Source organism: Bidens hawaiensis, unplaced genomic scaffold (assembly GCF_021521415.1).
Source record: "Bidens hawaiensis isolate Kalapana, Puna unplaced genomic scaffold, B.hawaiensis_p1.1 tig00011186_1, whole genome shotgun sequence".
Classification (NCBI taxonomy): Eukaryota; Viridiplantae; Streptophyta; class Magnoliopsida; order Asterales; family Asteraceae; genus Bidens; species Bidens hawaiensis.
The window spans coordinates 479,572-493,052 of NW_027491868.1; the positions used below are offsets into that span (position 1 = coordinate 479,572).

Here is a 13,481-nt window from a genome sequence, read left to right on the forward strand (position 1 = left end):
AGTTTTGCATCAAGCCTTGGACATAAGGCACATAGCACTCAATCATCGGGACACCGGCTGATTGGTGCATGTGTCCTTGTCTTTCGGCTATCAACGCCACCACATGATGCCTGATTAACTTTCCGCCACTTTGAACGTTATTTTCATGAGATTGGTAAAATAACGTCAAAATTAGTGCAATTTTACTTTTGCCCACCCGAGGGTTCACACATATATACATTATATGCGCGCACCGCAAGCTGGACGTCAACTCAAAACACAATCTAAAGTGAAAACAAAACTTCTTCATTCAAAGCACTTGCAAATCCAAACAGACAACTTCATAAACACAAACAAACCAAAGTCTAAACATCAAAGAAAGTAAATAAAACTTGGAAAATAACAACCAAAGCAAATTAAAGTTTTTCATATATGGAAAGATAAGCTTATTTCTCCATCTTTGGAATGACCAGTTTGTTGTCAACTACTTCCGGACCTTTACTGGGTTCAAGCGGGTCTTTGAATGTAAATTTATCAATATCATCAACATCTATCAAAACCTACACAAGTAATATAACATTCACACAATTGTTCAACGAATGCATTTTAAAATGTGATGTTGATAAACCTAGCAAATATAAAAAAGGACAAAATAATATAAATCTATGACCTTGAAATTCAAGGAGTTTAAAAAAAAAGACATTATCATCATCATCATCATCATCATCATCATCGTACTCAGTATATCCCACCAATAGCAATGCTATGGTAGGGTCTGAGGAGGGTAAGATGTAGACAGCCTTACCTCTATCCCATAGGGATAGAGAGGCTGCAACTATAAAGATTAATGTGAAAGTATTACAATTGTATAAAGATTAATGCAACTATAATAAATCAAACATGTTTGCAGGTGTTTATTCGTCTCTTTAAGACATTCTAATAATCTCTTTGGGATGCCCTTTACAAGTAAATAAACATGGTTAATCAATCGAATAAAATCAACTCATTAGTATCATTGTCTCCAATATCTTTTTGAGACATGCTTTCATATGTACTTTTGTTCTTCAACATTCCATTTTGATGGATTCCAAATTCATGAGCAAATGTCTCGAACCATTATAAGCACCCTAAGACTGGCGTAATATACATCTACACTTAAATGTAACAACACGAAAAAAATAATAATAAATTTAGCCTGAATAACCCAAACCGACCCTGCGCTTCCCTGTTTTGTTTCAGTCCTGATATATGAAGAAACTCGGTCTCAGGTAGGGTACATACCTTGTTATAAAATGTGTATCATCCAAGGGTTACTCTTCACATCATATATAGAGATGAGCATTTAATACTGTAACAAACCGGCACAATTTCATAGATCCTGTATCCATTTTTTTAATAAACCCAGTATTTGTATTTTTGATACCGATATTTTATAGAGATGAGTACATTGTAACAAGTACTACACCGTTTTCGATACCCGCTTTTCGACAAAACCGAACTCGTTCCTAATCATATATATTTTCCAATTCACTCAAAACAGTTTCAAGAGCCATTATATTATCTAAACGATTACTAGTGTTCCTTTTTTAATTTAATATTGTACCTAATGATTAAAATGATGCAAACCAAGAAAAGAAAGATTATAATTTATAAAACAAAATGGAATGTCAACATATTCCCAAAGTCAAAATTCATCACCTACATCAAGAGCCTAAAGATAAATTATGGGAATACTTGTCACCCTCCAATAACCTCGCTAATTTCACATGATTTGCCAACATGTTGACTTCTATAAAGTCAACCACAAAAAACACCAAAGGATTATTCCCACTCGATTGTTGACGGAGGCTTCGATGTAATGTCGAGACAAACTCGGTTCACCCCACGAACACTGTTGCAGATTTTTCTTGCCACGTCATCCAAAAACTTATGCTCAAAATAGTACCTGAAAGTAAAAAATGTTATCTAAATGAAAACCACAAGAAAGAAGAAAGTGTTCGCCAGAAATTACTATTTTCAAAATGTCAATAGGTTGACTTTGGAAGTCAAACTTCCATATCAAGATTCTCTAGAGCGGTGGTTATATGTCAAAAGATAACACCTCAACAATTTCAACATGAACATTTACATAATATCTTAACACTTTTCAACTAAGAATCTCCAGGTTTTGTAAAGAAACAATACAGATTTAAATGTAAACTGTAGTCATTGACTCAAAAAGTTAAATACAGTCAAGTCATATTGGGTCAAAAATGGCTATACTTTAGTCATATAGATTCAAAAAGTCATTCTTGACCCCATATGTAAAAATATGAGGTGAAATTTAGTCAGTTTGACCCAAAAGTCAAAACCATACTGATTTTGAAATGTGAACTTTATTTTGACTCAAAAAATCCCTATTAGCAGCATATCTACATGTAAAAATGCAGAAGGTGGACTTTGGTCATTTTGACTCAAATCAAACAATACTGATTTTGAAATGTGAACTTTAGTCACTTTGACCCAAAAATCTATTTTTACCCCATATCTACATGTAAGTAAATGGGGTAGACTTTAGTCGGTTTGAATCAAAAGTCGCACGTATTATCATTTTGACGTCATACCTACATGTAAAGACTTTATATTCCTAAATTAAAAAATTAAATAAACAAAAAACTCAGATACAAAAAGGAAAGTGCTGACCAGTCAGCGGTCATGCCATCTTGACTTGTGACCGCTCTAAGTGCAACAGCATTTGAATGAGTCCTTTGATCTCCTTGAACACCAGTCGTTTTAATCGGTAAAAATACAGCAAAAGCTTGCCATATTTCATCATAGATGCCAGCATCCTTAATTGCTTGTATAAATATTTCGTCCACCTACAACACAAATTGATTACAAAATAGGATTCGAAAAAATAATAATAATAAAAAAAATTATGTCAAAAGGTCTTGTTTATACCTGGCGAAGAATATCCAATGCATTTCCTTGAGTAACATCACCCGGGATTCTCACAGCAAGGCCTGGGCCCGGGAATGGATGTCGCTTCAAAAACGCCACTGGAACATCTAAAATCTTTCCGAGCTCCCGAACCTTCAAAAGAACAAAAATTACATAAAAATATGCCCAATTTCATCAGAATGGTTCAAATAAATCATATTTTTGAAAAAAGATTCAATTTTTATAATCAAAATCTACAAGATTCTTCCCAGTTTCTATTAAATGACTCAAAATAATAATATTATTTAAAATTCAATTTTTATGAGCGGAAACTGCACAAGAGTTATTCCCACTTTCATTATAATATAATAATACTTGGTAAAAAGATTCAACTTTTATGAACGGAAACTAAATAGAATTAGTCCCAGTTTCATCATAACAATCCAAATAAATAATCTTTTATTAATAAGATCCAACTTTTGTGAATGAAAACTACATAAAAATAGTATTATAAAGGCTCAATTTACTATTACTAATAATTTATAAAAAAGTTCAATCTTTATGCAAACCTCATCCTTAAAAAGAAGCTTAAGCGGTTCAATGAGCTTCAACTTCATATCTTTAGGAAGCCCACCAACATTATGATGACTTTTAATTGTGTGCGAATGAGTTCTTCCACTTCCAGGTGGCGGGCAAGATTCAATCACATCCGGGTACAAAGTTCCTTGAACCAAATATGTTGGTTTTTTCCCCAATTTCTTCTCTAAATCATGAGCAAACGTATCAAAGATTGATATAAACTCCTTCCCAATAATCTTCCTCTTTTTCTCGGGATCCGTCACTCCTTTCAATTCGCTAAGAAACTGAATCGATGCATCAACACAAGTAACAGGCAAATGAAGATCTTTGTTAAAGGTTCCCATGACTCGTTCTTGCTCCTTGTATCTATAACCAAACACATAACCAAAATTTTAAAAACTTTACAATTGAACTTATGAAAATGTGGCTCAAGTAATCTGACCTTAACAAACCGTTATCAACAAAGATACAATGCAGCCTATCGCCAATGGCTTTGTGTACAAGAGTGGCTGCGACGGTGGAATCTACACCACCGGATAACGCACATATGACATGATCGTCAGAGCCCACCATACTTTTGATTACTTTTATTTCTTCCTCCATTACATCTTCCATCTTCCATCCAGCAGTCACTCCACATATATCAAAAAGAAAATGGCGGAGCAATTCCATCCCCTCGGGTGAATGGGTCACCTTTATTTTATTAAAAGATATAAACCAATTAAATTTGTTGTTTCAAAATGAAAAAAATGAAAGAAAACCAAATAGGTCACAACTTGGTTTTAAAAATAAACCATCAATTACAATGGGTCTGAAATTTTCAATTCGATTGAACAAAATAACCATCAGTTGAACAAATCTGACCGTTGATTAACAGGTTTAAGTATTTATACAAAGTAGACCATCAATTGACCAAATCTAAACAGAGATGAATAAAATATCTTATTTTAGTGTTAAAAAGTGAGCTTAACATATCATCTAAATATTCTTTTTATTGTCTTTAAATTAGAAATGCCCCGGTAACCTATGTGATGCACCACATGCTTATTAAAACCAGAACAATCAAATATTGTGGCTTAGGGGTGCACATGAAACTGGAAAAACCAATCTTTAACTAAAAAACCGAACTTTCAGTTCAGTTTCGATTTTCCGTGTAATTAAAAGCGAAAAAATGAACCGAATCGAACCAATTTAATAGACTTTCATCTTCATTTTTGAATTTTACACAATTTATTAAGAATTTAATAACTAGTATTACCTAAATATTTAGCTCAAATGTATAAAAATCAACTAATTATTAATTTACAAAAGATTCAGGCCCAAATTCATTATTTTTTGCCAATATTTTACAGCCCAAATCGAATTATCGCTTTTTTGTTCGGTTTGAGCCCAAAACCGACCAATGCACACCCCTAAATTGTGTCTTGGTAGTCTCTACATTTATATATCTTCAAACAAACAACTACACATACTTAACAAACAAGAATCAATCCAGCTAAACCAACATCCCACATCACTAATTTAAAAAATATACCTCCGGGTGATACTGCAGCCCATAAAACCGCCTCCCCGGATTCTCCACCGCTGCAATCCCGCCCTGCTCGCTCCTCGAAACCACCTCAAACCCAGCCGGCAGCTTCACCGCCTCATCGCCATGACTCATCCACACCACCTGCTTATCCCCAACCTTCTTCCCCTTAAACAACCCACCACAATCCTTCACAACCTCAATCACCATCCTCCCATACTCCTGCTTCTCACCAACAGCCACCACCCCACCAAGCTTCTGCACAATCAACTGCAGCCCATAACAAATACCCAACACAAAGACACCAGCTTTCTCCACATACTCGACAAACCCATCTGGGAAAGAAGGCGCGTGAGGCGCGTGGACGGAGTGAGGGCCACCGGAGAGGATGATAACAGATGGGTTTAAGTCGGTGATGGATTTGAGTGAGGCGGTGCCGGAGATGCAGAGGGAGAAGACGGAGAGGCTGCGGATGCGACGGGTGATGAGGTGGGTGTACTGGGACCCGTAGTCGAGGATGAGGACCAGGTTTGATTTAACGGCTTCAGGCTCCATTGATTTGAATGAAATGGAAATGGAGGTGGGTGTTGAGTTGAGGGTTTATTATTATGAAGGCTAGGGTTTTGACGATGATTGGCGGGAAGTGAATGCCCTAATTACGGATGAAGTTGATAAGTTTGATATTGTTTGGAGTTTGGACCCTTTAATTTGCAATAATGTTAATTAAGATTAAGATTTAAGACCCTAGGATGTTAATTAAGATTAAAATTAAGATTGCGAGTTACTTTACATTGGCTAGTGAAAAAACTTCAATTGATTTGAGCTTAAATGAGCCCGAGCTCGAGCTCGAGCTCGAGCTTATAAGTAACTTTTTAATAAATGAGCACGAGCCTGAACTGACTCGTGAACCTAAACGAGCATGTCATCAGTATTGTTTTATAATATATGTATTTGTATATATTATTATGAAAAGAATAACTAAATCTATACTATATATAATATATGAAAGAATGGCAAATTAAGACACCTTAATTTTAAGGGATTTACAAATTTTAATGCATAATATACACCTTATATAGCATGTAAGAGAGGGACAAACTTGTCTATTAGAAAATATGTCACAACATTGTCCCTCAACTTTAAACAAATTTTGTAAATTTAAGAAATAGTAGTACTTTGGACCTTTATCTTTACCTATATATTCATTTTAATTTTAATTGTAAATAATTTCCCACCAATTATTTTCCAACGGCCATAACTTTTACATACGTTAATATTTTTTATAAAATATTGCACCATAAAAATGAGCATTTTATTGTCTTCAATTTGAGTATGGTATTGCTATAATTTAAAAAAAAAAAATTAGCATATTACATATAGGTGTTCACAATTCGGTTTTAACGGTTTCTAAGTTATATCGTGAGCCAAACTGATGGTTCGATTTTTTGTTATTGAGAACCGAAATTGAACCGTAAAAACTTTAAACTTCGTTACTAATGGTTTGGTTTCGCGCATTGAGCTTCAATAATAAGTTTACCGTCCAGTCCGGTTTTATATGGTCAATTTTTTGTATAAACCATAAACCAAACCGGTTGCTATGGTTTAAACATTCGGAAACCGGCTGACCAAAAGTGATGATTGGTTCAAACATTTTCACGGTTTCCAAAGAACCTTGAACATTCACAATTATTACATGATTACTATAATTTTGGTTCCCGCCGCATCGCGCGGGCACCCGTCTAGTAATATAATATATATTATGTTATATATAAATTATAATCGAAAAAAATGTATGTAAGATAATTATAAATATATAAAAATTAGTTAAGATATATTAACAAGCCGGGCTCAAGCTTCAAAATCTACTCACGAATTGAGTTTGAGATGTAAAGTTAGATATCGATGCGAGTGAGCTCGAGCTCGAGCTCAAGCTTTGTGTGAGTTAAACAAGCCAAGCTCACAGTCTAGTCGAGGTTTGAGACGACTCGACTCATTTGCACCTTGGTTGTGTGTCATGGAATTCTTTGTGGGTTTTATGAATCTATACAAAAATTGGATTGGAATATGATATTTTTGAAGGGCTTAATGGAGGATGTGGATTTGTTGAAGGGTTGAGTTTGGGAATTTGTAGATATATGTATATAAGGTGTCTCTTACGAAGTGGATTGACTTCACATTGAAACATCCCCATGTACTCATATCCTATTCTATCGCTAGTTTATTACTAGTTACATAATGAGTATTGTGAGATCTCTTTAGATTGCTAGACCTCTTTAGAGTTTAGAGGATAAGGGTTTTCTCGCCAGTCATCATTGTGTTTGTGTAATGGATTCAAAGTAAGTTGAGTGTTTTAGAGATAGTTTTAGTATGTTCTAAAGTCAGTGAGTTGCGAGCTTTATCATTATGTGATTAGGTTTGATTGTAATCATTGGGGCTATAATTGTTTGGCTTCGTTTTGATAGTTGTTTCAAGATTTAATTAATAATATCTAATAATATGGTAGCCTCTTGAAAAAATCGATTTGAAGAAACATCTCTTTGTGATAGGGTTGTGATTTAACAAGCATCTCTATGTTTCAATATTTGAATAGTTGGTATACGTTGCATACGATGTGAATTCTAATTTGAGGAGAAGGCTATCACATAGCATTATTTACACATTTTTGTAGTTTATCAGGAAAGCTAGAAACACATGGGTTTTCAAGATTTGATGTCGTTGGATGAGAAGACTACGAAGGAGATAATTTCATAACTGTTTAAATATTGGTCGGGTCAAACAAAGGTCTCATCTTCAGGATCTGGACCAGTGAAGTTAATATTTAGTTGTACTATGCTACTATTTATGCTTAAACCATTCTTGTTATAATTTGAGTGAATTTGTTGAGTGTAAGTCTAATATTATTCTAAGTTCTCTTTTACACGTAACACCAACAAAACACACCCCTTTTCCATTTTCATGTTCAGTTTGTGATCCATTAATTTGTTTATTTCCCTTTATTTCAATTCTGTTATAAGTCTTTATATATATTGATGTTAAAAAAAAGTCTTTAATTATTAGCATGCTACACGTTGATATTGTTGGCTCGTTGATCAGCCCTAAGTCATGGTAACAATATACATTAGAAAACATATACTACAACAACCCTTATTTTGATTTATACATATAGGTTTTATATCCCACAAAAAAAAAATGACCAAACAACTATAATAGCTAGGACTTGTCTCTATAACACTAACACATAACCCGTTAGTCGATATGCTGGGCGAGACCTGTCTGAACCTATGATCAGGCACGGACCATGAGACGCGACTCCAGACCAACAGGTCAAACTAAAAGTCAACACCGCTTCAGAAACAAATATCAAGACTAGTTTCTATGACCAATTCTTCAAGAATTTCGTCTGCAACTTTAACCACAATATCATTTCTATCTGATAAAGTGTCTAACCATGGTCCACCTTTTGCTATATCCCTCCTGACCAGTTGGTCTAGCGTCCGTGGACCCACAGGTTGACCGTTATGCCAGTCAACTTGGTCAATGACCGTGTCGATCACATCTTTTTCCAACGAAAAAGGCTTAACCCGTGATCCAAATAATGTTATTTTTGAATGTAAACCGACCAACACTTCCTTGACATAATCATGGAGGACTTGAAGGTCAGACGATGATTCATACGCGTAATCCGTTACTAAAAAGTCCTCCCAGTTTGACTGAGAAATTTGGTACAAATCATTAACATATGAAGATATGAAACCGTGGTCTCCAGAATACAAACTTAAACCAGTTTTTCGTGATGGAGACAAAGTTTGCGACGAGTGTTCTTCAAAATCAAGCCGACGTGGTTGAATATGAAGTTCAACTGCCAATGGGTCACAGGTTAAGATGATAAACATTAAACAATTTGTTATAATAAATGAATTAAACTTAAAACTTTTGTATGTATACATACATGATTCGATGGTGCTCGATGGACTGCTGATATTATCTGAAAAAAACGAATCAAGAACTGACACCGGGCTCGGGTTCTCATCCTGCTTTGACAGGCTTGAGCCACTCCACATCTTTTGCAAACTTTTCTCTCCATGGGTTCCTTCTAGTTCAAGAGCGACCATTGACTCGTGTATAGGAGACGATAATAATATCCCCTCCAAGGTTCTTGGCACTTGTATACATGAAGAGCCCGAAGGCTCACCCACACGTGAACCCAAAGCCACTAGCCTTAGCCTTTCGGCTAGGTGTCGTCTAGCTTCCATAAAGACTTCCGGTTCTTGATGGTTAGAGTACGGTACCAACGATAAGTTTTCTGTTTTTGAACCGGGTTCATCAGTTTCACCACAAGGTTTCATCTTTTTGAAGATGTTTAACTTTTTTGGGCTTTTAAGCTTTTTTCTAACATCATTAAATGAAACATGTGTGGTTTGATGAGCTTGCAAATGCAAGCATTGACACCCTATATCCATCACGCTTTCCACAACACGTTGACTAGGCTTCAAAACCGCGTTTGTGTTTTCCCTCTTCTTGTTCAAGTTCTCGTATCGGGATTTCATCTTTTTCCAAAAAGATTTCTCCATTGTTTTCTTCCAAGCTTCTTCTTTCTTTAAAGATCCGTTCACGTTTGCAGTTTTCTTCTTTGATTTAATCTGAAAAGGTTGAAATACATGTTCATAATCTAATTCATTCTTTTAAAGATTCAAATAGGGCTGCTAAACGTGTCAAACATGACCCGTAAAATCTGAAGAAAGAGTGTTACTTCTTTTTGCTTAACACTTAAAAATTCTAAATTTACATATTATTTTATTTTCTTGAAGCGATTATATTTAAAATATTCCAATTTACATAAAAACAACCGTTTTTATATGCAGATGGGTTAAACGGGTCAACCCAAGAACCCATTAGGTTCGACCCGACCCGTTTGAACTAAGCCCAAACCCACAAATAGTTGTGTCCTAAATTCACACCCTTGATTAAAAGTGGAATATTGTACTTACATAAATGCTTCTAAGTTGTTCATCAAACGTCAGCATTCGTACTTGGCTCCTTTCATGTTCAGCTCCTGAAAGATTAGAAACCAGTAAATCCAACATTCAGTTTGACTTTTGAAGTCAACCTATGACCTTATCAAATTCAAAGTTGAATAACAATTTTTATACAAATTGAGTACAAAAACTAATCTTTTTGTACCATCCCATAAATAATCAATTACATTATCAAAATCTTCCCCAAAAATATCTTCTTATATTTATAAATTTGAGACGCCCTGCTTGCGGTGCGCACATATAATGTATATATGTGTGAACCCTTGGGTGGGCAAAAGTAAAATTGCACTAATTTTGACGTTATTTTACTAATCACGTGAAAATAACGTTAAAAGTGGCGGAAGGTTAATCAGGCATCATGTGGTGGCGTTGATAGCCGAAAGACAAGGGCACATGCACCAATCAGCCGGTGTCCCGATGATTGAGTGTTATGTGTCTTATGTCCAAGGCTTGATTCAAAACTACTATCGAGCCGGGGGTCTCACCGGAAGCAGCCTCTCTATCCCTATGGGATAGAGGTAAGGCTGTCTACATCTTACCCTCCTCAGACCCTACCATAGCATTGCTATTGGTGGGATATACTGAGTACGATGATGATGATGATGATGATTTATAAATTTGAGATCTTAAACCGGTCGGTTTGACCTCAACGGTCAAAATGAATTTCTAACAATGCATGTTCAGTTGTTCACTAAACTGAACTCACCTGGAAGACTTTTGCTCCCCTGGCTCTCATTTGACAGCAGCTTCCGGTGAGGATGGCCGTGGCGGTGGTGGTCAAAGTCAAACATACCACCAACATTCCACACACAACCGATTTGACTCGTTTCAACCGCAGGAGGGCATTTTGGGGATTTTCTTGCCATTAACGGTAAAAACTGATTATGGTAACAATCAAGAAACTCAAATTGCATTGTATATGTTTGGTTGTCATAAATCTAAAAGCATTCACTCCTGCAAGAATTCAATCATTCATGACAGTTTTTATTAAAAGTTTATGAATTTGGTGGTTTAATAAATTGAAATCCAACAATGTACATAGAACTGGAAATGGAAATCTTGATAAAGTGTTGTAAGTGAGGTTGACATATCATAAAAAAGAAAAAAGTTCAAGAACAAATCTTTTCTTACCAAATTTTAATAAATTAAGAAGCCACTTGATTTTCCTAGTTAAATGTAATAAAAATGCCATTAAAAAATTTGTATAATAAACAGTATTTTAAAACCAGTTAAACTCATGCATAACAAAGAATCTTGATTGAAGAGAATAAAAATCTTAAGAAACTATACTTTGGATTAAAACAATATTTTTTTTTTCAAGAAATTGGTAGGAACTAAGAATCCAGATTATTGAGCAATGATGTATTATTATCATTTAAACAAAATAGATGATTTTTTGCAAAAAGTATTAATAACATTCAATAATATCAAGAGGAAAATCTATTAAAAAGAGGTAAGAATTTGACCTGATATTAGGCAAAAGTGTGAATTGTAAGCAGACCCATGATCAAGAAACTGAAACTGAGTGTTAAAAATATATAAGTAGTAAGAAGAATGTGTGTTATAGATGGGTGTGGAAGGTTTATGTGAAGAGTATGGTAATGACTAATGAAGATAAAGAGGACCCCTTTGTGTTAATGAGGTTGATGGTGAGGTTAATAAGCCAAAGAAGATGGAAGACATTTATGAAGAGGGAGAGTAAAGAGAAGAAGAAACAAAGAGCAAGTGTCCATAATTAAAGCTCAATATGGTGGGGTTTGATTTTCTTTTTTGTTATCGACACATCCAAATGAGAATCAATCAATCAATCAATCAATCATACCCAGTAAAATCCCACCGACAGCAGAGCTATAGGTAGGGTCTGGGGAGGGTGGGATGTAGGCACACCGTACCTCTATCCAAAGGAATAAAGAGGTGGCTTCCAGAGAGACACTCGGCTCTAAGAACATGTGTATGAAGCAAAAAAGGAAATCAAAGTTTAACAGTTATATAAAAAACTACTACTAATTATAATAATATTAATAAAAAGGTCACAGTTTAACCGCAATATAAAAGCTAATACTAATAATAATAAAATATGTAAGGGAAATACCATTATGGTATGTGACCTAAATAAGTTAAGTCTAAGCCCTAAGGTATTTAATTCTCTCTAAAAATCCTTAACTTTAATTCTACTTCTCCACGAATTCCTATCCTCAACCATGTCCTCGGAGAGGTTTAGGTCTATCAAATCATGCCTAATCCTCTCATCCCAAGTCAATTTCGGTCGTCTTCTACCCCTCCTCCCCTCTATAGTAATGTTTTCTACATCCAAATGAGAATATATTTCCTAAATCACCCTTTTCTGCGGCTCTTTACTTTTGGACTTTATTTCAAGAAAAACACTAATATTATTAGACCGGGAGGTATGGAATCAGTGTTACCGCCCGCTAGTGATGAGGTGGCCCTCGTGACGGATTTTTGTGGGAAGGAAGAAGGTGAGTACTATGTTCCAGTTTTTCATTAACTAGATCTTAAAGATTGAATTCTAGCTAGGCAATGGTGGCAAATTCTGCTATGCCACTTACAACATCGGAACACTGCATTTACTTTTCTTGGTCTATGCTCCAAGTGATGATCAAATTCAACTACAAAGTACTACCATCTAACTTGCTTTAGCCATAGCTTCTTAATTAACTAGTGGCAATGTTGTTAGTCTTGATAACAAATGTTAATCAATCCGAGAAGGTATAGTGTCCCAACGTGCATATATATACAATGCAGCCAACCACCATTTCTTTTTCTTGGATTGTGCGTTTTTTTTCTCCGCGTTGTTAAGCTTATGAAATGAACTGCATCGAGGCAACTTTCTTGAATGAGGACTCCTCCAACAGCGAAGTTTGACACATCTATGTGTACTTTAGATAGTTTAGTCACATTGGTGATATCAACAATGGTTTTATTATTACATCTATTAGAGCATCTACACCAACATACTCATACAGACCGACACATCATCGCCACCTTCGATTCCAATTTTTTTCTCAAAAACCCCATTTTTTTCCCACAACAACAAACATCTACAAACCCAATTAAAAGATATTAAAACTATATATATATATATATATATATATAGTGTGTGTTTATATATGTGTATGTGAGGAAGGAGAGAGAAAGTGGGGCCGTGGTGAAGTTGGTTATATATGCTTGTCTGCCATGTTACCAGGTAGATTCAAACAAGATGAAAACTTCCTTGTTGTAGATGCTCTAAGCTCCTTAAAAAGCCACTTGCCACCGTCTGTCCTACTCACTACCCTCGGAATGAGTCTAACTTTTGAGTTCTCTTAAATTTACCTGGCCAAATGGTTGAAGCTTTATCAAACAGTTGGCTTCATTTGTACCTCTAATAGATACATGTGATATCTTGCAATGGATGGCGTTATATGACAAAAGGATAAAAA

The 13,481-nt window shown here is 35.2% G+C and overlaps 2 protein-coding genes across 2 annotated transcripts; both read right to left on the minus strand.

Moving 5' to 3' along the window:
* Window positions 1-1,610: 1,610 nt before the first annotated feature.
* Window positions 1,611-5,669, minus strand: LOC143537393 (uncharacterized). Its single transcript, XM_077031176.1, has 6 exons — window positions 5,012-5,669; window positions 3,920-4,170; window positions 3,468-3,843; window positions 2,920-3,051; window positions 2,662-2,837; window positions 1,611-1,924 (listed from the first exon to the last, which is right to left on the minus strand). The coding sequence occupies exons 1-6, from the start codon at window positions 5,558-5,560 to the stop codon at window positions 1,801-1,803; spliced, it is 1,608 nt and encodes a 535-aa protein (XP_076887291.1). The 5' UTR covers window positions 5,561-5,669; the 3' UTR covers window positions 1,611-1,800.
* Window positions 5,670-8,082: 2,413 nt separating this feature from the next.
* On the minus strand, window positions 8,083-11,803 carry LOC143537394 (uncharacterized). Its single transcript, XM_077031177.1, has 5 exons — window positions 11,508-11,803; window positions 10,748-10,995; window positions 9,994-10,058; window positions 8,955-9,645; window positions 8,083-8,864 (listed from the first exon to the last, which is right to left on the minus strand). The coding sequence occupies exons 2-5, from the start codon at window positions 10,953-10,955 to the stop codon at window positions 8,353-8,355; spliced, it is 1,476 nt and encodes a 491-aa protein (XP_076887292.1). The 5' UTR covers window positions 10,956-10,995; window positions 11,508-11,803; the 3' UTR covers window positions 8,083-8,352.
* Window positions 11,804-13,481: the final 1,678 nt, after the last annotated feature.